Source organism: Hyla sarda, chromosome 4 (genome assembly GCF_029499605.1).
Source record: "Hyla sarda isolate aHylSar1 chromosome 4, aHylSar1.hap1, whole genome shotgun sequence".
Classification (NCBI taxonomy): domain Eukaryota; kingdom Metazoa; phylum Chordata; class Amphibia; order Anura; family Hylidae; genus Hyla; species Hyla sarda.
Window position 1 is genome coordinate 142,475,542 of NC_079192.1, and position 23,074 is coordinate 142,498,615.

The window sequence follows — 23,074 nt, forward strand, 5'->3', positions numbered from 1 at the left end:
CAGTAAAGAGGATATTGAGGGGCAGGGGGTATATGGGGGGGGGCTATAGTAGGGAGGATATACAGTGAGGGGCAGGGGGTATATGGAGGGGTTATAGTAGGGAGGATATACAGTGAGGGGCAGGGGGTATATGGAGGGGTTATAGTAGGCAGGGTATACAGTAGGGAGGATATACAGTGAGGGGCAGGGGGTATCGTAGGGAGGATATACAGCGAGGGGCAGGGGTATATGGAGGGGTTATAGTAGGGAGGATATACAGTGAGGGGCAGGGGGTATATGGAGGGGTTATAGTAGGGAGGATATACAGTCAGGTGCAGGGGGTATACAGTAGGGATGACATACAGTAAGGGGCAGGGGGTATACAGTAGGGAGGACCCATTTGGAGACGATGCGGTGAGGGGAGACAGGACGCAGCGGGAGGGGACACACGGAGAGCCGCAGCAGGCGCGGGCACTCAGGAGGCGGCGGGCACGTATGCGCGCTCCCACGTCCTATCCGGTGAACCCGCTTTCAGTGGACGCGCCTCCTCCCTGCCCATCTGCCGGGATCCCCCTCTCCTCCTCACACAGCAGGGCCAACACGGCAGCAGTATCCGGGAAGGGAGACGTGCACTCGGAGAGGACGCCGCTGCTCAACCTCCCCGGTCATGGAGACAGGCGGCCGGTGGCCAAACACCTGAGCAGGAGCGGCTGTCAGAAAAAAGACGCAGCTGAGGCCGGGAACAGAGCGGGGCCTCTGCGTTACATGGAGGGAGAGCACCGGAGCGGCGGAGCGCACGTCCATCACTGAAGTCTCAGCTCTCCATATAACGCCATGCATCTGCACCAGGTGCTCACCGGAGCCGTCAACCCAGGGGACAACTGCTACTCGGTGGGCAGTGTCAATGACGTCCCCTTCACGGTAAGGGATTCCCGGGGATGACAGCTTGTTGTTATTCCGAGTGCCAACTAGAGCTCATCCCCTCCCCCGCCTGGGATTCCCCCACTGCCGCCCTGCTCACCTTCTAGTCAGCGCTATAGGGAATGAATGGGGCGGCTGCAGGCCGGGTCTGGATGTGCTCCGTCATGGGGATTGCTGGGGAGGGGGTAGGGCGCTGATCGGATCTGCATTGAGCAGGCGGTGGGCTGTCGGAGCAGGTACAGCAGGACATCTCTCTGCCGATCATCTGCCCTGTAACATGTGTACTGGGATGGCGAGAGGTGTACCAAGGGTGTGCCCACATACAGAGTCATGTCTAATGTGTGCCAGCTATGATCTGCTCCATCATTTGTACACTGGGATGGCTAGAGGTGTACCAAGGCTGTGCCCACATACAGGGTTCTGTTTATAATGTGTGCCAGCTATGATCTGCCCCATCACTTGTAGATTGGGATGGTGGGAAGTGTACCAAGGCTGTGCCCACATACAGGGTTCTGTTTATAATGTGTGCCAGCTATGATCTGCCCCATCACTTGTAGATTGGGATGGTGGGAAGTGTACCAAGGCTGTGCCCACATACTGGGTTCTGTTTATAATGTGTACCAGCTTTGATCTGCCCCATCACTTGTAGATTGGGATGGTGGGAAGTGTACCAAGGCTGTGCCCACATACTGGGTTCTGTTTATAATGTGTGCCAGCTTTGATCTGCCCCATCACTTGTAGATTGGGATGGTGGGAAGTGTACCAAGGCTGTGCCCACATACTGGGTTCTGTTTATAATGTGTGCCAGCTTTGATCTGCCCCATCACTTGTAGATTGGGATGGTGGGAAGTGTACCAAGGCTGTGCCCACATACTGGGTTCTGTTTATAATGTGTGCCAGCTTTGATCTGCCCCATCACTTGTAGATTGGGATGGTGGGAAGTGTACCAAGGCTGTGCCCAGATACAGGGTCCTGTCTATAATGTGTTCCAACTCTGATCTGTTCCATTATTTGTACACTAGGATGGTGTGAAGCAGTAATCTCCAAACTGGACCTCCAGCTGTTTCAAAACTACAACCCGCAGCATGCTTGGAAAGTTGTAGTTTTGCAACACCTGGAGGTGTACAGTTTGGAGACCACTGGTTTGAGTTGTAGCAAGGCTGTGTCCAGATACAGAGTCCTGTCTGTAATGTTTTCTTCAAATATTTGTTTTCTTAAAAATAATAAAAAATCTAAGTGAAATATATATTTGGGTTATGGGGGTGATCTTTCAGATGACACCCAAATACTGAAAGTTCCAGACATGAAAAAGCATGCAATAACCGGTGGGCAGAAGTTTGGCAGATGAGTCTGTTTGAGGCTACCATATAGTGCTGCACAGATACTTTGGCCACTACACAGATCAAGCAGCCAAAGATCGCTGTGTCACCCTCCAGGGACTGGGCTGCATCGCAGATAATGTAAGCACATTGCAACCTGTAAGTGGTCACAACAGCCCTAATCTGGCAGTCATCAAAAAATCTGACGTGTGCTGCCCCCATTTGTATGTATCGCGGTGCCCGCATTCAGTGTCCCCCCCCGCTGTCACGTGATCTCAGCACAGTCTGCAGATAGCAGTGACGCATTTAATGCTGGCATGGCGGGGGGTACAAATGGGCCACACACGTCAGGGAAACCGATAAGAAGCCAAGCTCCCTGTGATCAGCTGTGGTCTCAAACCACACAGAAAAATGGGAAAGGCTTGAGATGAATTATCCATACGGCACAAGAATGCTCAACTTCCATAGGTATAACAATCCAAAAAAAGCATAATCCACTATACAGGTAATTCAAGCACCTCAAAGCCATACATAACTTGATATAATGGGTACATAGGTTCCAAAATCCTGAAATATCCCTTTTAAGGAGTACTCCAGCGCAAAATAACTTATCCCCTATCCAAAGGATAGGGTATAAGTTATAGATCGCGGGGGAGTCCGAGCGCTGGGGCCCCCCGGGATCTCCTGGACAGGGCCGCAGCAGTCTGCAGGAAGGGAAGTTTCATCCCCAGCAGAAAGCCGTGGCAGACACTTATCTCTATGGGGTACATGGAGGCCCCATACCGGAGATCGCGGGGGTCCCAGCGCTCGGACCCCTGCGATCTAGAAGTTATCCCCTATCCTTCGGATAGGGGATAAGTTATTATGCTCTATAGATGTCCTTTAAACATGTACAATTAAAAGTGTTATCCATTTGCTTTTTATTTAACGTAGTTTTAATAGTGCCCAAATGCATTAAAAAGACAAAATGACATTTACTCACCTTTCCAATTCCACGCTGATGTTGGTTTCTTGTTTTAATGTGTTTGGGGCCTAACTCTTTTAAAACATGAATCAACCCTTTAACTTTTTTGGCATGCTGTTGCTCCCTATGTGCTCATCCTTAGTGTTTAGTGGGTGAGGCTTTAGCAGCTTTATCCAAGTTGGTAAGACACTACAGTTCCCATCATGCATTGCTGACATCTGCTCCAGGCAGTTCTCCATCTCCAGCCCCTGTATTCCCCTGGCTGAAGAGTGGGTCTTGGTTAAACTGGCCAAACATTTGACATGTTTCAGCCTAACTTCACAGCAGGACCAGAAAAACCATCTAATGTGTATAGGAGAATTATCAAAACCTGTCCAGAGGAAAGTTGCTGAGTTGCCCATAGCGACCAATCAGATCGCTTCTTCCATTTTTCAGCGGCCTTTTCAAAAATAAATGGAGTGATCTGATTGGTTGCTATGGGCAACTCAGCAACTTTCCTCTGGACAGGTTTTGATAAATCTCCCCCAAAGTGTTTTGTTCAAAGTTGCAGCTTTATAAAAAAAAAAAAAAAAAAATGGCACCAAGTTTAGCATCACTAAGAATTTGGAGTGACAGAATGTCCATACATTAATGACAAACGGTCAGCCTGTTCACCCACACTAAATACACGGTTATAGTGTGGGTGGACAGGAGTCACTTACTGTAATATGTCCAGTAGGTCCTGAGATATGTCCCCCAGAATATCCTCTGCTGAATTCAGTGAATTACGCGCTGGAATAACATCTTTGTGAATCACATCTCTGGAATAACAGAGTAGGGGGTTGAGTGCACATGGATTTTTGTTTATACTCCAGCCGGCCACATTTATTGCAATAGGTATTCCCTGGAGAACCCTTGTACAACATGCATCATTGTTGCATTGGAGATAAGTCCATAAATAGCATCCCCGTAGATGCAGTCAATTACAGGTAAAGCCAATAACGTTGGTTATATTGTGACACTGGTGTTTGTGTAGGGGTGGGGGGGGGGGGTATATTAGGCAGTGACTGAAAGTCAGGTCTTAAATGTGATGTGTTTGAAGCAGGAAAAAGTGTAAGGTGGGTTTCACATGTCCGAAAATGTGCAGTATGCCCAGAAAACACGGGCGGACATTCCGCACATTTGGATGATCTGGCAGGTGCTAGGACCTCTTGGAAATGCGCCGTCTCATAGGAGTCAATGCATTTCTGAGCAGAATCTGCAGAAACAATGGACAAGTCTATTCTTTTTGAAGATGCCGGAATTGGGGTTTCCATGGCAGATGTTTCTGAAATTCTGCCGTGTGCACAGTGCAGCAGAATCCCTTTGAAATCAATGGGACTCTGCTGCAGTGGAATATTCCCTTTTGGAATTCAGCACAGACATAGAAACCAATCAGATCGCTTCTTTAATTTTTCAGAGGCCCTTTTCAAAATGGAAGAAGCAATCTGATTGGTTGCTATGGGCACCTGGGCAACTTTTCCTCTACACAGGTTTTGATAAATTCCCCCCCCATTTGGCCTTGTAAACATACCCTTAGGACCTGAGCGACATTGAATTGTAATGCCTAGATGACTGAGTCAGGACATCTCCAAAACAGTAGGGGAAGATTTATCAAAACCTGTCCAGAGGAAAAGTTTTTGAGTTGCCCATAGCAACCAATCAGATCGATTCTATTCTTTAATTTTTCAGAGGCTTTTACAGAAATGAAAGAAGCGATCTGAAATCTCCCCCAAAGTCTTGTAGGGTATTCCTGGGATGCAGTGGTTATTAATCGCCAAAATTATTCTAAGGACAATCAGGGCAATGGTGCCCCAGTCTCACTGATGCATGTTAGTAGAGGAGACTAGTAGATCTGATCCAGTCCTACAGAACGGCTAACTGTTGTGATAGAGAGGAGCCAGAACATACAGGACATTGCAGCCTGCTAAGTACAGGAATGCCCATGCTGGGCCCTGTTTAGTGCTGAAAGTGCCTTCTTATGACCATCAGAGCTGGACCATGAAGCATTGAGAGTGTCATTCTCTTGGCAATGTTCTGTGTGAAAACCTTGGGTCCTAGAATTCATGAGGATGTTACTGTGACACGCTACAGATCAAGTACACTGCTTTATGGCAGCGCTGTTCCCATAGCATTGGCCTCTAAGGGCAGTATGTTTGTGGAAATGTGAAGCAGACAACAGAGGTTGCACCTGTAAGATGTGTGCTCAACTTACTGGGTTGTGTGCCAGACACAACCACCATTAGGGCTGGGCAGTATGACCAAATGTGTGCGTCACAGTATTTTTTTTTACTTTTGGCGATTCCACGGTATATAACGGAATTTCCTTAAACACCCCACCCACCCCCAATTAATTATCAGCACAGCACTGCCCCCATCGGGATAAATACTCACATATCACCCACAAGTGCTGCCCTCCTCGTCCTGATTGTTGTGGCCGCCGGCGCTGACACTCTATATTGTGCGGTATCCCTATACCCAGGCTGCATAAGGTAAACAAAATAAACTTTAACGCACCTACGTCAGCCTTACGCTGGGGAAGGGAACTGTTATGTAAGAAGCCAGCTTCTTACATGACAGTGGGCTCAGCCTATCACTGGCCGAGGCGGAACATCGCTGCGGCCGGTGATAGGCTGACGGCTCCCGTCCCCAGGAAGCAAGTGAGGCCGGTACCGGACCAACCAAAGTTTATTTTGTTTTTTTGCAGCCCGGGCATAGGGGTGCCACACAGTATAGAGCAGTAGTCTTCAACCTGCGGACCTCCAGATGTTTCAAAACTACAACTCCCATTCCGATGGCTGTCCGGGCATGCAGGAAGTTGTAGTTTTGCAACATCTGGAGGTCCGCAGGTTGGAGACCACTGGTATAGAGTGTCAGTGCCGGCGGCCGCAACAAACAGGACAAGGAGGGCAGCGCTTGCGGGTGACATGTGAGTAGTACCCTGATGGCACAGTGCTGGGCTGATAATTAATTGGGGGGGGGGGGGGGGCAGAACAGATCTCGCAGGTCACATAGGATTAGTTCCCTGATGTGGGGACAGCGCAGCGCTGGGCTGATTCATTCATTCCCGAGGGGGAGGGGCCAAACCGGTATTGCGGTATGGGTTAAAATTCATATCGTACAAAAATTTCAGTATTCGGTATGAATCGGTATACTGCCCAGCCCTAACCACCATGAAGCGCTTGTATGTTATAGATTGCGAAGCTGCCTCCCGGGGATCAGACTTGGGTTCCCACATCTGGTCTTAGACATCAGGCAGAAGACAGGAAAAAAATCTGGGTATTCAGGTGCATGCCGCAGAATTGAATAGGCATCCAGTGGTAGGATATATGTTCTTTATTTAGCCAATTCAGACGCATTTCAAGGCTGCTGCCTCTTTTTCAATGAACAGTGGCTTATACATTACATGCACAGACAGGTACTATTTAAAACAGTAAAAGCCTGCGAACGGGTCAGGTGCAGGACCGCCCCATGTGAACTGCGCACACTGGTACAAATCGCACCTGTCAAGATGATGTCTGATAAAAGAAGAACGTTCCAACATATGTCTCTATGTATGGGCAATGCTTGTCGGCAACAATTCATTAAAAAGTATGTATAACTTCATATAAAATACATGTTTGCTGACATGTATTCTGAATTAAAAATTCAATTTTGTGATGTGAAGGTAAAACTGTAACAGGGGCATGAATTTGCTACATTGGTTGGGACCGGGACGTGGCTGTATCAGTGAATATTTCAGAGCATAGAATGTATACTGTAGATATGAGAACGGTGTTTAGTTGCGCTCAGGATATGCGCAGCAAGAGTGGTGGGTGAGAGAGTAACATTGCAGACGGGAAGCCAAGATTTCTGCGGTTAGATTGTGCGTGGCAGGGACTATAACAACTCCTATGGGCACATGTGCTGGATAAAGTAAGTGTGTATCCACATCAAATTGAAATTTTAAAGGGGTAGTGAATGTGGGGAGAGAATGATGATTTCGTGGAGCCGGTCTTCATGTTACAATGGTGTATAGCAGGGTATATTATGGTAGTGCACAGCAGAGTCTCTATATTTCGGTGGGGCATAGTAGGGGTTATGACAGATATTATAGGCTGTGCGAAGGAGAATATTACAGGGTATTTAGATTCCTGTATAAAGATTAGTGTATTGGATGATCGCTGCTGGAAATCGGGGATGATGAATGTGATATTATATATACAGTTTGGGAGTAGGTGATTTGATCGGGACTAATGTTGATAACTAGCCCGCTGCTCTGGACTGACTCAGAGCGAGCAGTTGTATGGGGATGCTTGTATTTTATATATAAAGGGTGATACCACAATATATATGGGGAAGTGTACGGATATAGGACCGGTGTTTATATGATGTTATATTGGGGGTAATCACTAGTATAGGGTGCTTGTTGTGCAGGCCTGATGTCTTTAGGCATGATGTCATTGCCTACACTTGGCTCATCATAGCAGGGCCTATGACAACTCCTAATGGCTAATACATACATTTGGAGTATACAGATAATATCGGTATATAAGTGGGTGTAGTGAGAGTGAGCACTACTGAAATGTTTTGCTGTGCAGGCGTGGTGTTAGTGCCTGCTCTTTGATGTATATAATGGGAGTTATGACAATTCCTAGGTCTATGAGTGTGGGTGTATTAATGGATATTATCAATAATAATACGGAAATTTGGAAAGTGGAGCGGAGTGACACAATATGCAATGGATGGATGGGGTTAATCTAGACATTTTCTAGACATTCATTGAGACCTGAGGGGTAAAGTGTATTCATCTTATAAATCCAGTAGGATTCATGTTTACACAGTTGTCCAAAACGGTCCTCCGCATCTTCTGGAATCTGCTCCAATGCTGTCACAGTGAATTCTTTGAAGCTGCTGTTATGGGCCTCCATTGTGTCTCGACACGCTATGTTTTTGGTATTGGTGAGTGACATTATATCTGTGCCCATTGAATCTGGTTCTAAGTTGCTGAGACGTGTGACCAATGTATTGTAGATGGCATGTGCACACTATTAAATAAATGACGTGGGTAGAGCTGCAGTCCATGCGAGTTTTTATTTGGAATGTTTCCCCTGTCTGATTGCTGTTAAATGTAGTCACTCGGTCTCTGATGCTGTCATATAACTTGCAGTTTTTTTTATGGCACTTCAAACACCCCCTAATGGATCCAAGTGTTTTGCTGCGTTTCCCCTGGTTTATTTTCTTCAAACTACTTGGTGCAATATTGTTTTTAACAGTTCTGGCCCTTCTGTATGTGAAACCAGGTTTGTCTGGTAGGATTTTTTTTCAAGATGGGATTGTGTTGTTGGATCTTCCAATGTGTCTTTATTACATTCCCGATGGTTTTGAAGCCTGTTGTATAGTCAGTAATGAAATTAAACTTAAAGGCTGTTTGGTCAGTTTTCCCAGTACTTGGAGGGTGATCCTTGTGCGGGATTTTACAGTTTTTTTATATGCGTTTTTAATTATGTTTTTGGGGTACCTTTTTTCCTTTAATCTTTTTTCTATGGTCTTGCTCTGTAGTTTAAAGTCAGATTCTTTGGTGCAGTTCCGGCTTACTCTATAGAACTGCCCATAGGGTACTACTCTTTTCTTCCATTTGTGGAAGTGGCAGCTTCTATGGTCAAGGAGACTGTTGCAATCCACCATTTTGAAGTATGTTTTATTGGTAATTTTTGTTTTCTTCTGATGTTAGTATAAGATCAAGGTATTCAATTTCTTCTTTTTTGCATTTACCCGTTAGTGATAAATTCCGTTTGTTGCTGTTTAAGTACTGAATTCATTGAATTATTTCTGTCCCATCCCAGATAAACAGCAGGTCGTCTATGTAACGTTTGTAAAATATAATATGTCTACTCCAAGGGTGTGGTTGGTAAATAACCTTATCTTCAAAGTCTCCCATGTAAAGATTGGCAAATGATGGCGCAAAATGCGTGCCCATCGCTGTCCCGGTAGTCTGCAGGAATATTCTTTGTTCGAACCCAAAGTAGTTGTGTGAGAGAATGAAGGCAATACTGTCCGTTATGAAGGTTTTTATTTCTGGTGGCATGGACTGATCGGTGAATAGTACAGATGTAATTACTTTGAGTGCGAGATGGTGGGGGGATATTTGAGTACAGGGCAGACACATCCAATGTGGCCCACATGATGCATGGTTTCCATGACAATGGTTCCAGTAGTCTTTGCTTCCCGTCTGCAATGTTACTCTCTCACCCACCACTCTTGCTGCGCATATCCTGAGCGCAACTAAATACTGTTCTCATATCTACAGCATACTTTCTATGCTCTACAATATTCACTGATACAGCCACGTCCAGGTCCCAACCAATGTGGTAAATATGTGCAGTCCAGTATTGCTGCGCACACCCCTGTTACAGTTTTACCTTCACATCACAAAATTTAATTTTTAACACACACAGAATACATGTCAGCAAACATTTATTTTATATGAAGTTATATGTACTTTTTAATGAGTTGTTGCCGACAAGTAGGGCTAGACGGTATGGCCAAATATGTGTATCACAGTATTTTTTTAACTTACGGCGGTTCCACGGTATATCACAGTATTTTCACCCCCCCCCTCAATCATGTGACCTGCACTATTTTGGTTGAAATTATTTCATCTACCAGGACAAGTGGATTTTCTTGAGGGACAAGTAGATTGTGTTCCGCTTTAGTCCCTTGGACAAGTAGCTTTTTTTCAAATTTCTGCACCCCTGCAACTGGCGTACAGTGGCGTACTGGCGTACAGTGCAACTGGCGTACAGTGAGTTCCAGCGCCCGGCGGCCCCCAACAAAGAGGAGGAGGGCAGTGCTTGAACGTGACATCTGTGAGTAGTGCCCCGCTGGGCTGATCATTAATTGGGGGGGGGGGGGGCAGAACTGCGCTGGCGGGTCACATAGGATTCCAAAAAAACTGCCAGAAAAAAAAACTAGTGGAAACTTAGCCTTTGACTGTCTATTGGAAGATACATGTGATACCAGCTTTGTGACCTGCACCTTTCAGACATTCATGGTATATACTAGGGATATGCCATAAATGTCCAAATGGGAATACCCCTTTAGGGTTGGGTCAAACGTGCTGTTTTTCGCTGTGTATTTGCTGCTGGTTATTTTTCTGCCCATTGAAGTCAATGGGTAGCAAAATCAGCTGCGTATTTTGCTACCCATTGACTTCAGTGGGTAGAAAAATATGCAGCAGCATGTGTGAATCTACCCTTAATTTAAGGATGGGTTCACTTCTGCTTCAGAGCTCCGTCATAGACTCCATTTGTGAATGAAAAAACTAAGCTGGACAGATCCCATTGACTTTAATGGGGTCCATTAGGATTCTGTCTGAGCGGAGACTGCCTGCAGTATTGTTTTTTTTTTTTTTCCTCCGCTCATGTCCTGCTATTTCAATGGATTCTGTGAATGGAGCTCTGACGGAGATGTCAACATAGCCTAACATCTATGCAAAACTCTGCTGCAACCTTCTTTTTTGTATACTTTGTATTTGCCACAGCAGCATGCACCCGTGTATTAGGTAGTTGTGCTGGCTATTTTTCTTTTTTGTGTTTTTGCAATGCAAGTTAGGGGGAGTGGCACCCTCTCTAGCCGTGCACCGCTCTTCTCTGTTCACAGAAGGTTTTTAAATTCATAGTGGATCCTGCATGTCACCCAGTCAGAGACCATATGCCCAGCAGAGGTGAGTGGATTAAGCATGTTAGGGTCCCATCCAACAAGAGGGTGCATGGGGGGACACCCTTTGATTAAAAAGTACTCTAAGAGCCTCCGTTTTTTGACCAAGAGTGCTGCTGCAACCTTCTTTTTTGTATAATTTGTACTTGCCCCAGCAGCGTGCACCCGTGTATTAGGTAGCTGTGCTGGCTATTTTTCTTTTTTGTGTTTTTGCTAGCCTAACATCTAGATGCACAGACATAAAAAGGCCATAAAAGTGCCACGAAAAATGTGACAATTCTTTGATAAGGCTGTGTATGGTGCCGGATTTATGGTTTGACATATCTATAGGATAGCTTTAAAAAATCAAGGTTTGGTGTCCAAATGTGGAGGAGAGTTTTACACAAGTGTATTCCAGGCATCTATGATGCTATGATTTCAGGTCCCTAAACCTGCAGTCCGATGGGGTTACTCAGCCATAATATGGGTGCAAAAATGTTCCCATAATGCATTTGTATAAAACTTGCCTAAATATCTGCCAGTTTTAGCCCTGTTTGCAGCGGTGGACAAGCCATGTATGGGAGGTCTTCTCTCCACTAACATAAATGGGAATTAAGGATACTGCCAAGTGGAAGCTTTTTCCCTAAATTTGCACGATTCTATTCATCTGTATGCTTGGAGCTGACAGTTCAGGTTTCCTGCCAGAATGATATTTTTAGCTTGGAAACCTCAAAGTGCTTAGCAGTCTTACACGGATTTGCTACCCCGCTTATATCCATCATTACAGCTTTAGTGAGAAATACCTCCTTAGAAAATAGGTTGGGGCTTTCTACAGACCTGATTCTGTTTGATGATGATTATAGTTGCAATATGGAATCATATACATTAAAATCTCCCAATAGCGAGCACTCGTGGGGAATAAAAAAGTGTCCACTATAGAGAGATGTCCCCTATTGGGAAAAAAGGCTTAAAAACATTCCTAAATGTCTGAATACTGTACTGTACTCACTACACAGTGTAATTACCTATAAAACATGATAAATAGCAATATTACAGTACAATCTCTCAATTTTGTTTAATCGCCCCATATCCCCCCCCCATCATTTTATCCACCCTTTATACCCTGTGCCACCTTATGCCTTGTGCCAAATTATACCCCCCCCCCCACCCCCGTGCCATTTCATTCCCCCTTCATTACATGCTGTGTAAATTCATCACCCTCCTCTTTGTGAAGTGGCAAAGGGGGATAAAAAGGGGCTGGGGGGATGATTTGACATGGGGAATAAAGTGGTACGGGGGATCAGGGAAGGAGGGGGTGAATGATGTGGCCGGCGGATGTACAGAAGCATGAGACTTCTGCTTCTGTGCTGGGGCTGCAGTGGGGGCCTTGGGCTCCCTGGGGTATGGCTGTACCCCCTGATGGTGACCCTGTGTACAAGGTAGGGTCGGCAAATAAGCCTTGTTGTCCCCTATTGGGAGTGTTTTGTCCCCTATTGGGAGTGTTTTGTCCCCTATTGGGAGTGTTTTGTCCCCTATTGGGAGTGTTTTGTCCCCTATTGGGAGTGTTTTGTCCCCTATTGGGAGTATTTTGTCCCCTATTGGGTGTGTCCGCATCCACTATTGGGAATGTCCCCTATTCGGAGTACTGCCATGGAAAACTTTTTTTTTAAATTTTTTTAAATCAACTGGTGCCAGAAAGTTAAACAGATTTGTAAATCACTTCTATAAAAAAATCTTAAAGGGGTACTCCGGTGCTTACACATCTTATCCCCTATCCAAAGGATAGGGGATAAGATGCCTGATCGCGGGAGTCCCGCAGCTGGAGGCACCCCGTTTGTAATCAGTCCCCGAAGCGAACACGCAGAGCCGGCGGAGTGTGACGTCACGCCCCCGTGTGACGTCATGCTCCGCCCCTCAATGCAAGCCTACGGGAGGGGGCGTGATACCTATACCTATGTGGTCGAGCGTAATCAGACCCGGAGCGAACACGCTCCGGGGACTGATTACAAACTGGGTGCCGCGTGCATGATCGCGGGCGTCCCCAGCTGCGGGACTCCCACGATCAGGCATCTTATCCCCTATCCTTTGGATAGGGGATAAGATGTGTAAGTACCAGAGTACCCCTTTAATCCTTCCAGTACTTTTTAGGGGCTTTATACTAAAGAGAAATCCAAAAAATAAATGCATTTCCTCTGGTGTCATGACCACAGTGCTCTCTGCTGACCTCTGCTGTCTATTTTAGGAACTGTCCAGAGCAGGAGAAAATCCCCATAGCAAACATATGCTTCTCTGGACAGTTCCTAAAATGGACAGAAGAGGTCAGCAGAGAGCACTGTGGTCATGACATCAGAGGAAATACATTTCATTTTTGGATTTCTCTTAAGCATACAGCCCCTAAAAAGTACTGGAAGGATTAAGATTTTTTAATTGAAGTGATTTACAAATCTGTTTAACTTTCTGGCACCAGTTGATTTAAAAATAAATAAATAAATAAATAAATAAAAAATAAAAAAGGTTTCCACAGGAGTACCCCTTTAACCCCCTCCTTATTAAAAGTATAAATAACCCCCTTTTCCAAAATTCCATCTAAAAAATATATAAGCATAATAAAAATAAACCTGTGGTATCACCGCATGCATAATTGTCCGTACTATAAAAATATTTTGGTAATTAAACTGCATGGTCAATGGCGTACGCCCAAGTTTTTGGTCACTTTTTATACCATAAAAAAAGAATAAAAAGCGATCAAAACAAAATGCAAAATATGAGCCTTCATACAACCCCGTACATGAAAAATAAATTATAGAGGTCATAAGAAGACAATTTTAAATGTATTAATATTCGTGCATGTAGTTATTTTTCCCTTAGACAAAATCAAACCTATATAAGTAGGGTATCATTTCTATCGTATGGACCTACAGAATAAAGATAAGGTGTAATTTTTACAGAAAAATGTACTGTGTAGAAACGGAAGCCCCCAAAATATACAAAATAGCATTTTTTCTTCACTTTTGTCGATAAGGGGTTAAGTCCTATGGGACTCTGCCGGGAAATTAAAAACTGTCCACTATTGGGAGGTGTCCCTTATTGGGTGCTGTCCGGTAAGGGAGATTTCACTGAATAGAGAATTAGAATGCATTTTAATGTTACCTATTGTATCATCTTTAGAATTTGCCATGCTATTGGATCCCTCTGACTTACCTATTCTGTTTATGATGTTTTTGCCCTCTAGGAAATATAACCAAACACTGTACAGTAGTCTGTTGAGTTAAGGCATTGTCTGTCTGCATGATGGATTCTCAGACAAGCTCTTAGGGATTTGTCTGTCGGCAGACTCGTTGACGGTTTCCCATAGCAGCCTGCAGAATAGTGCATCCATCTCTGAACTATAATAAATGCTGTCACTCATGATCAATACAAGATGTTTATTGTATTTGTGGTGTCCCGGTACCGTATTGTATACCGTACCTTGTGTGGTGGTCCCCAAACTCAGTTACTTCTTTCCAGTAGCATCCTCCTAGTAGGATATCCCCTAGTCGCCTCTTTCATATGCAATTCTATCATGTTTACATGTATAAATAGTTGTATATTTAATTAGCAACAGAAGAATGCAGCAGCACACTGCCAGCACAAGGATATAGGTGCAACATGAATATGCAGTTAAAACATGGAGAGCTATACAGCTATGGTGTAATAGATGCAAATGTGAAACTATGAAATAGTGAGGCACTTAGCTCGCAAATTTGTCTCCGCCGGCGGTATATTTAATTAGCTATATAGTGTTGCAGGACCTTAGGTCCCATGACTCATGTTAATTCTAGTAGAGGGTGTTGAAGGACCTTTGGAGGTCTCATGTGTGGTCACATGGTTAGACCATAATGCCTTGTAAAGTGAATGACAGATGGTATGGACCAGTGAGCTTAAGGCCAGCCCCTGCCTATATAAGGGAGCTGCAACCAATTATCGCTCTCTTGGGTTCCGGACTAGTGGAGAGAGAAGTGATCCGTGCATCTTACAAAGACAAGCTTAGGCCTGAAGCCTGCCAGCCTCAGCCTGAATCTAATCGAGAGTTATGATATCAATCCCCTCTAAAGCTAGTGTGACTGCTGGACCTAAACTCAATCCCCTAAATCCAGCGGAACAGCACTTATTCCTTTTCTAAGCTCTAGAAACTCACGAGGTCCCAACCAACTGTCAAACTCCAAATAGACTCTTGGACAAAGACTGTTTCCTGTCTAATGTTGCACAAAAGCTGCAGTAAAAGTTCCGACAGTTTTCTGAAAACCTCCGGTTGTGGACAATCATTTATTATACCTCCCTATCGTTCTTGGGACGGGTGGCGATAGGACAAGCATATACAGAGGAGCCCCCACCCTGGCCTCATGAGTGATAAGGGTTAAACAAGCACCCTTTAGTTATTGCACAGCTACACCCCATATACCCTGCAACCCCAGGCTACCACATAGCCACAAAGCTTCTCATACAAAATAACATGGGGGTTAATGCACTTTATTGTCTAGGACAGTGTTTTCCCAACCTTGGTGCCTCCAGCTGTTGCAAAACTACAACTCCCAGCATGCTGGGAGTTGTAGTTTTGCAATAGCTGTAGACACCCTGGTTGGGAAACACTGGTCTAGATAGAGCAAACTGACCTTTTGCCTAATATCAGGCTGTGATACTACATATCTGCTTGCTTTGATGAAGAATAAGCTGCTGCTGCTAATAGTTTTCTTGGTGAAAGGAAGCGTACCAGGAAGTGAGCAGCTGATAAATCTATTATGACAAACTTACCCATAATCCAAGTATTAATAATGAATATGTTGATGTAAGCGGGTTGTTTATCAGGTTTAAATCAGAAAAGAGTCAGAATTTAAAGGGGTATTCCGGGCCAAAACATTTTATCCCCTATCCAAAGGATAGGGGATAAGATGTTTGATAGCGGGGGGCCCGCTGCTGAGACCCCCCCCCCCCCCCCCCCGCGATCTCCCTGCAGCACCCGCATCTGGGTTTCCGGGACTGGGGACATCACGCCACGCCCCCTCAATTCATGTCTATGGGAGGGGGCGTGGCGTGACGTCCCCAGTCCCGGAAACCCGGAGGTTTCCGAAACTTGAGAGTCAGCACCTGCATATAATGCGGGTGCTGCAGGGAGATCGCAGGGGATCTCAGCAGCGGGCCCCCCGCTATCAGACATCTTATCCCCAATCCTTTGGATAGGGGATGAAATGTTTTGGCCCAGAATACCCCTTCAAAGGGTACTCCAGGGAAGTCAACTTATCCCCTATCTCGGAGATGAGTGAGAGTGACAGCCCCCGTCTCTGGTGGGGGCCAGAGCACTCTGAGGATGGTTACTGTGCTTCATACAGAAGGTCTCGTTCGGGGGGTGGTGTGGGGGCAGATTGTTGTATAGTTTAGAAAAGTTTCAGGATAACTTGTCATTTCTGGTCTAAGTAGTCAAGCGGGTGTTCCTACTCTATCCTGGAACTATATATCAATATGACAGCACGATGCCTGCAGGACTGCATTATCATTTTAACAGGTTCCATTTAAAGTTACTGCAGGATGAGATCCGTATGGCACAGAACTGCATAGGTTTATGCTTTTCCCTGGTCTCAGCAGTAATCGAGCGCATTGTGGTTTATAGGCATTTTCATGGTGACAGAAAGCTGGTGACTGGATGTGGGGGTGTAGCATAAGGGCTCATTCACACTGTGTATTTTCCGAGCGGAATTCCACTGCGAAAAACACAGTGCAGCAGCCTCCAATTTTCAGTTTTCCAAAAATGGCGGTGCCGTAAATTTTATGTTTTACATAATATTTTCAAAGGGTAAAAGTCCCGTTTACATCAAAATTTTAAGTGTTATTTACTTATTAGTCAAATGAGAAAAAAATATTTTTGGCAAATGATGATTAAAAAAAACTTTTTAAGCTCCGACTATATTATTTTTCTTGATTGAGTTGCAACAACACATCCCTTTGTCATTATGGTTGTTCCTATTAAAATTGCAGGCCAGGTTGTCTTACCTGACTACACAGTCGCTGCACTTACATTTAACCCCTAGAGGACACACAACATACATGTAAGTCACTGTCGTTTGTAATTAGCCCACAGCGATGTACATGACGGCAGGTTTACAGTCTATGAAGCGAGCGTTGGAGCTCTCGATTCATAAACTGTGTATCCCAGCTGCTATCAACAGCCGACAACCCACCACTAATGGTGGACATCAGCGACCACCATTAACCCTTTAGACACTGATATCTATCTATATCTATTTTCCTCATGCCTTTGGCTTCAGACATGTTTCATCCACATAGTTAACGCTTGTCTGGGCTTTAATAGTGTAGTCATGGAATAGTATTGGAGAGTTTACAATTTGGCTACTAAGGCTATGTTCCCATTGTGGAATGTTTGTCTGTGGATATTCCACAGACAGCGGAGGGCCAGCACAACATGTCAGCGCTAGGACTGCTCAGAAATGCGCCATCTCATAGACTGCAATGAATTACCAAGTGGAATCCACAAAAATATTGAAATGGTTTAATGTTTTTGCGGACACTGGAATCAGGATTTCCGCTGCAGATGTTGCTGCCGCAGAAATTCTGCCACGTGAACAGAGCAGTAGAATCCCATTGAAATGCTGCTTCAGAATGTCTGTGTGGAATATTCATGCAGAATTCCGCACAGGGATTCTTCCGTGTGAACATACCCTAACTCTGATAATTTTTGCATGAAAATAAACTCTAAAATATTTCTAAAGCAGCACAAGGGACCTTTGAAAATGTCAGGATAAAAAAAATGTGATTGATATTGCAGTAACAGAAATGACAGTAGTTTTTGAATGTGTTCCCCATAAAGTATAAAAACAGGGTTCTTTCTGAAGTATATATTACCTAGAGTCTTACAGGATTTGCTGTGAGGACACTGTTCTTCTAAATGGCCTTTTTTAATACATCGTAAATGTACTGCCAAAGCTTGTAAATGGATTACACAACTAAGCTTAGTGTAATCCACATAGTGAAAAATGGTGCTATTAACAGTCATATAAATGCACCCAACAACCATCTCAGATTTGTAATTGGACTATATCTGATCAGTGTGCGTCTGCCAATCAGCTGTTTGCTAGAGCCGTGGGGTCCGCATGCAGTCAATGACCACTGAAGCAGACTGCACCATGCATCGTGTAGCACAACCTGCTTATAACTTTTCCGAGATCTTAGATTTTTTTTTTAACAGCCAAATTGCATGTCTAATGAAGTTACACAACAAGTCACTGTTATGGTCCATTCACACGTACAGTATTCTGCGCAGATTTGATGCACAGGATTTTCTGCTGCAGATTTCAATGTAAACTGAATGATTGAACACAGCTTGAAATCCTGCGCATCAATTTTTTGCATCAAATCTGCGCAGAATACTGTACGTGTGAATAGGCCCTAAAGGTGTAAAAAAAAAGATACATATATATAGCCCTAGCCCTAGCCCTAGAGTTCACAACAGCAAGGCCGGGTAACATTGTGTTAACTGAAAATGTTGGTTATATTGACTATAATGCTGGCACTACTAGCAACATTAAGTGGTCGAAAGAGTTGCCATTGTGTTCATCACTTAAGCTTAAAGGGTTACTCCGCTGCTCAGCGTTTGGAACAAACTGTTCCGAACGCTGGCGCCGGCAGCTCGTGATGTCATAGTCCTGCCCCCTCATGCCGTCACGCCCCGCCCCGCCCCCCGGGCTATGACGTCATGAGCTCAATTTTTTGCATCAAATCTGCGCAGAATACTGTACGTGTGAATAGGCCCTAAAGGTGTAAAAAAAAAGATACATATATATAGCCCTAGCCAACCCCAGCTGGCCATTACACAATGTGCCATGTGTCAGACTTTACAGGTCGGATCTAAGAATAGACCCATACTGTTATCTTAAAAGTGGGCGCAGATCCATTTATATCCGACTAAGAATTTGCTGGCTATAATTATGTGATATAATGACTAATATCAAGTGATCTAATATGAAACATTGCAGTTTTATTTCATTGGCTTTGGAGTATTCCTCTTACTTTCATGTAGTCATGTAGATTATCCTTATTTGTGCTGAGAATCCTTTTTTCTTCTCTTTGCAGGCCTATGGATCCGGCTGTGATATTGTTATACTAGCACATGACTTTGAGTGCGTCCAGATCATTCCTGGTGCTAAACATGGAAATATCCAAGTCAGCTGTGTGGAGAGTTCACAACAGCAAGGCCGGGTAACATTGTGTTAACTGAAAATGTTGGTTATATTGACTATAATGCTGGCACTACTAGCAACATTAAGTGGTCGAAAGAGTTGCCATTGTGTTCATCACTTAAGCTTAAAGGGTTACTCCGCTGCTCAGCGTTTGGAACAAACTGTTCCGAACGCTGGCGCCGGCAGCTCGTGATGTCATAGTCCTGCCCCCTCATGCCGTCACGCCCCGCCCCGCCCCCCGGGCTATGACGTCATGAGCTGCCAGCTCTAGCGTTCGGAACAATTTGTTCCAAACGCTGAGCAGTGGAGTACCCTTTTAAAGTATATGAATGCTTCTATATGTTTCCTACTATGTCATGCAGATGCTTTACATGTCTTTGTGTTTAGTTTATTTATTTGGCTCACAAAGCCCTCTGTTCTGCTGCTCACTTATTCTGACATCCTCTGCTCAGGAAGGGGCATGTCCGAGGCAAGCACTGAGCCTGCCCTTATGTACATGCATTCACTGAGTCTGAGTCTGCTGTGCTGGGTCTTTTTATCCAATCAATACAGGCTGCAGACAGGGCAGGAGTGAGCACAGTGGTGCTAGTCACGCCCTCACTTACTGGACTTTGTCCCTGCCTGTGCTTTAGCTGGTTACCCTAGTGGTCTTTTAAAAAAAAAAAATTTTTATAAGACCATTTAGTTTTTTTTGTTTAACAAATATGTTTGTATTAAACAAAAATTCAATCTCTGATATACAGAGACAAACTAGTGTGTTTGTGCATATGCAATACAAGATACATGATTGTATAACCAGCAGTCCATTCAGGAGGTAAGCAGTACAATAAAAGGATTAGCCATGTAACTTCGATAGATAGAAGGGTTCAAGGAAGTCGCCATATCAAAAATAAAAAGTTTTTGAGGGTTACAGTGGCCATTAAATTAGAAGTACTCTTTTATATTCTCAGAAACAATGTTCAAAACCTTGGATCTACATTGGAGGGTTTTCCTTTTGTTTATAAGGGCATCTGTCACTAGTCTCATACTGCCCGAGCCACATATAACATCAAACACTGACATGAAATCACAATAATCTATGATTTGCTCTGAACGGCTGTTTAGTAATCATAAGTGTAACATCGGCCAGGAACAGGGCTCCGAATCATTGGGGCAGTCTCTTTTCTCTAAGGTTAATGCCAACAAAAGTTTAACTAAATTGAAATATGTGTGTGTGCAAAAATCATAACTTTGTTACATCTCTTTTTTTACTTTTCCAGATTGCTGCTTCTTATGGAAACACTGTTTGCATTTTTGAACCTATTGCTACAATGAACTCATACAAAAGAAACAGTGTAAGTAGTGAATATCTTGTGTTCATTTAACAGTTCCAACATAGTAAGCATTTACAACTTTACACCTTTTAAAAAGACAGCTAAACATAAAAAATAAGATATGTAAAAAATAGTGGACATGAATTCATACTCTATGCTTTGGATAACGGTTTACTGACCTGATAACCCCTATGATAAGGTTACAATACTTTAATGTATAATTTTTATTTTCCTTTTATATGTTGTGTGGCAGTACAGGGCTCTCTGCTGTCACCAATGATTGTGTCGGGAATTGCAGGGCTGCCCGCGCCAGGATTAATAATAAACAGTCCAAAATACATTGAGTTAGGTTCACTTAGTGTTAATATAGAGACACTGAATTAATCATTAAAGGGGTTCTCCGCTGCTCAGCGTTTGGAACAAACTGTTCCAAATGCTGGAGCCGGCGCCGGGAGCTTGTGACGTCATAGCCCCGCCCCTCATTACATCATGCCCCACCCCCTCAATGCAAGTCTATGGGAGGGGGCGTGGCGGCTGTCATGCCCCTCCCATAGACTTGCATTGAGGGGGCGGGCCGTGACATCTTGAGGGTGCAGGGCTATGACGTCACAAGCTGCTGGCACCGGCTCCAACTTCGGAACAGTTTGATCCAAACGCTGAGCAGCGGAGAACCCCTTTAATGATGAATTCATTGTTAATGTAGAGACATTAAGTGAACCTAACTCAATGTATTTTGGACTGTTTCTTATTAATCCTATGTTAGACCACTTGACTGGCTGACAAATATGCTCAAGAGACAGAGGATTATCATCATTTACATAAAACAATTAAACACACCTAAAGAATGTTTAAAGTAATTGTCCACGTGTTTACACTATTTCATGTTTAGTTTTAAAGTTCTTTGTTGATTTAGTTAATCATACAGCATATGATGAGCCTAGTCCCCTACAGCGGACAATACCTTTATATTGGTTCCACAATACATTTTATGGTAAAATAAAAGATGTCATTCAAAATTGCAACTATTCCAGCAGAAAACAAGCCCCTCATATGGCGCTGTTGACTAAAAAAAAAAAAAAAAAAAAATTCATGGACTAAAGACTTAAAAAATAATGACAGACTCCCTTTAAGCTTTTTGAGGAAATGTGTAGATTTATTAAAACCTGTGCAGAGGAACAGTGATGCAGTTGCCCATAGCAACCAATCAGATTGTGTCTCATTTTTTCAGAGGCCTTTTTAAGAATGAAAGGAACAATCTGACTGGTTTCTATGGGTAACTGCACCCCTCTTCCTCTACACAGTTTTTGATTTAATATATCCCCAATTGTCTGCAGAAAAATGCCTAATAAATATCTATTCTGCCCTTATATTATTTCCTATTGTGGCTATTTACTTACTGTGGATTTACCAACCACATCCCCTGAAGCCCGTTCCAAGCAAAATTAAACAAATTGTCATAGCTGTTATATTAGCCCATTTCCACTAGAAATAAATAAAAAATAAATAAAAAAAACAAAACCACTAAACTAGGAATTTTAACATGAAATATATTTTTTTTATCCTATAGCAACTTAAATATCAATGGATTAGGATGGGACAGTTTTTCCTCAGTTCAGTGACCTACAATTTGTCTTGGGATCCTCACGGTAAGTAAGTCACCATTAATTTTGGTTTAGTGGCTTATTGTCAGCATTGCTGTTTCTTTCAGTTTTCATTCGTGAAGAACTTAATTTAGAGAGGAAACATTGCACCTTTAGGAGTAAAGTCCATATTTGAAGTGTGTATACATAGTGCTGCTTCTCTCTTCTTTGGAATTTGCTGTGTAATGCTTATGTTGCATTGACCTGTAAACATGCACCAGAATCTACTGGAGGGTTTTGGGGAAGCTTCGGTTTTGGCTAAAGGGGTACTCCGGCCCGAATACATCTTATCCCCCATCCAAAGTATAGGGGATAAGATGTCTGATCGCGGGGGTCCTGCCACTTGGGACCCCCGCAATCTGTCATTCAGCACCCGCCTTTGCAAGCTCTCCGCAGCGCTGGAGGCTCCAAGTGTGCAGCGTGATGACTACGTGGCCAGAGTATCGTGATGATCGACTCCGCCCCTGTGTGACATCATGCCCCGCACCCTTAATGCAAGTCTATGGAAGGAAGAATCTATGGAGGGGGCTGAGTCATGACGTCACGATACTCTGGCCCCGTGGTCATCGCGCTGCACACTCGGAGCCTCCAGCGCTGCAGAGAGCTCACAAAGGTGGGTGCTGAATGACAGATTGCGGGGGTCCACAGCGTCGAGACAACCGCGATCAGACATCTTATACCCTATCCTTTGGATAGGGGATAAGATGTATTAGGGTCGGTGTACCCCTTTAACAAGTTTTCTGGCATTTGTCACCCCGCTGATTTTGGCAACACTTGACTGACTTTAGGGCAGTGTTTCCCAACCAGGGTGCCTCCAGCTGTTGTAAAACTACTTGCTGGGAGTTGTAGTTTTACAGCAGCCGGAGGCACCCTGGAAGGGAAACACTGCTCTGATTAGTCTACAGATGATGTCTGAGCAGGAGACAAGTCGCTGCCAGAGCTGTCTGGCAGTGGATTACCCTTCCTTTATTATTTATTTATTTTTTACACTTTGTACTAAATAGAACCCACTTTT

The 23,074-nt window shown here is 44.1% G+C and overlaps 1 protein-coding gene across 3 annotated transcripts in view; it reads left to right on the forward strand.

Annotated features, from left to right (window-relative positions):
• The first annotated feature begins 467 nt into the window (after positions 1-467).
• DMXL2 (Dmx like 2) overlaps positions 468-23,074 on the forward strand; it is a 184,816-nt gene continuing 162,209 nt past the window's right edge. Inside the window, exons 1-4 of one of the 3 annotated variants that reach the window (XM_056572295.1) lie at positions 468-900; positions 19,000-19,125; positions 20,366-20,440; positions 21,987-22,065. In XM_056572295.1, the coding sequence (XP_056428270.1) occupies positions 814-900; positions 19,000-19,125; positions 20,366-20,440; positions 21,987-22,065 (367 nt within the window). In that variant the 5' untranslated portion in view covers positions 468-813. The remainder of the gene's footprint in view (positions 901-18,999; positions 19,126-20,365; positions 20,441-21,986; positions 22,066-23,074) is intronic. The other 2 variants (XM_056572293.1, XM_056572294.1) reach the window with 2 other exon arrangements.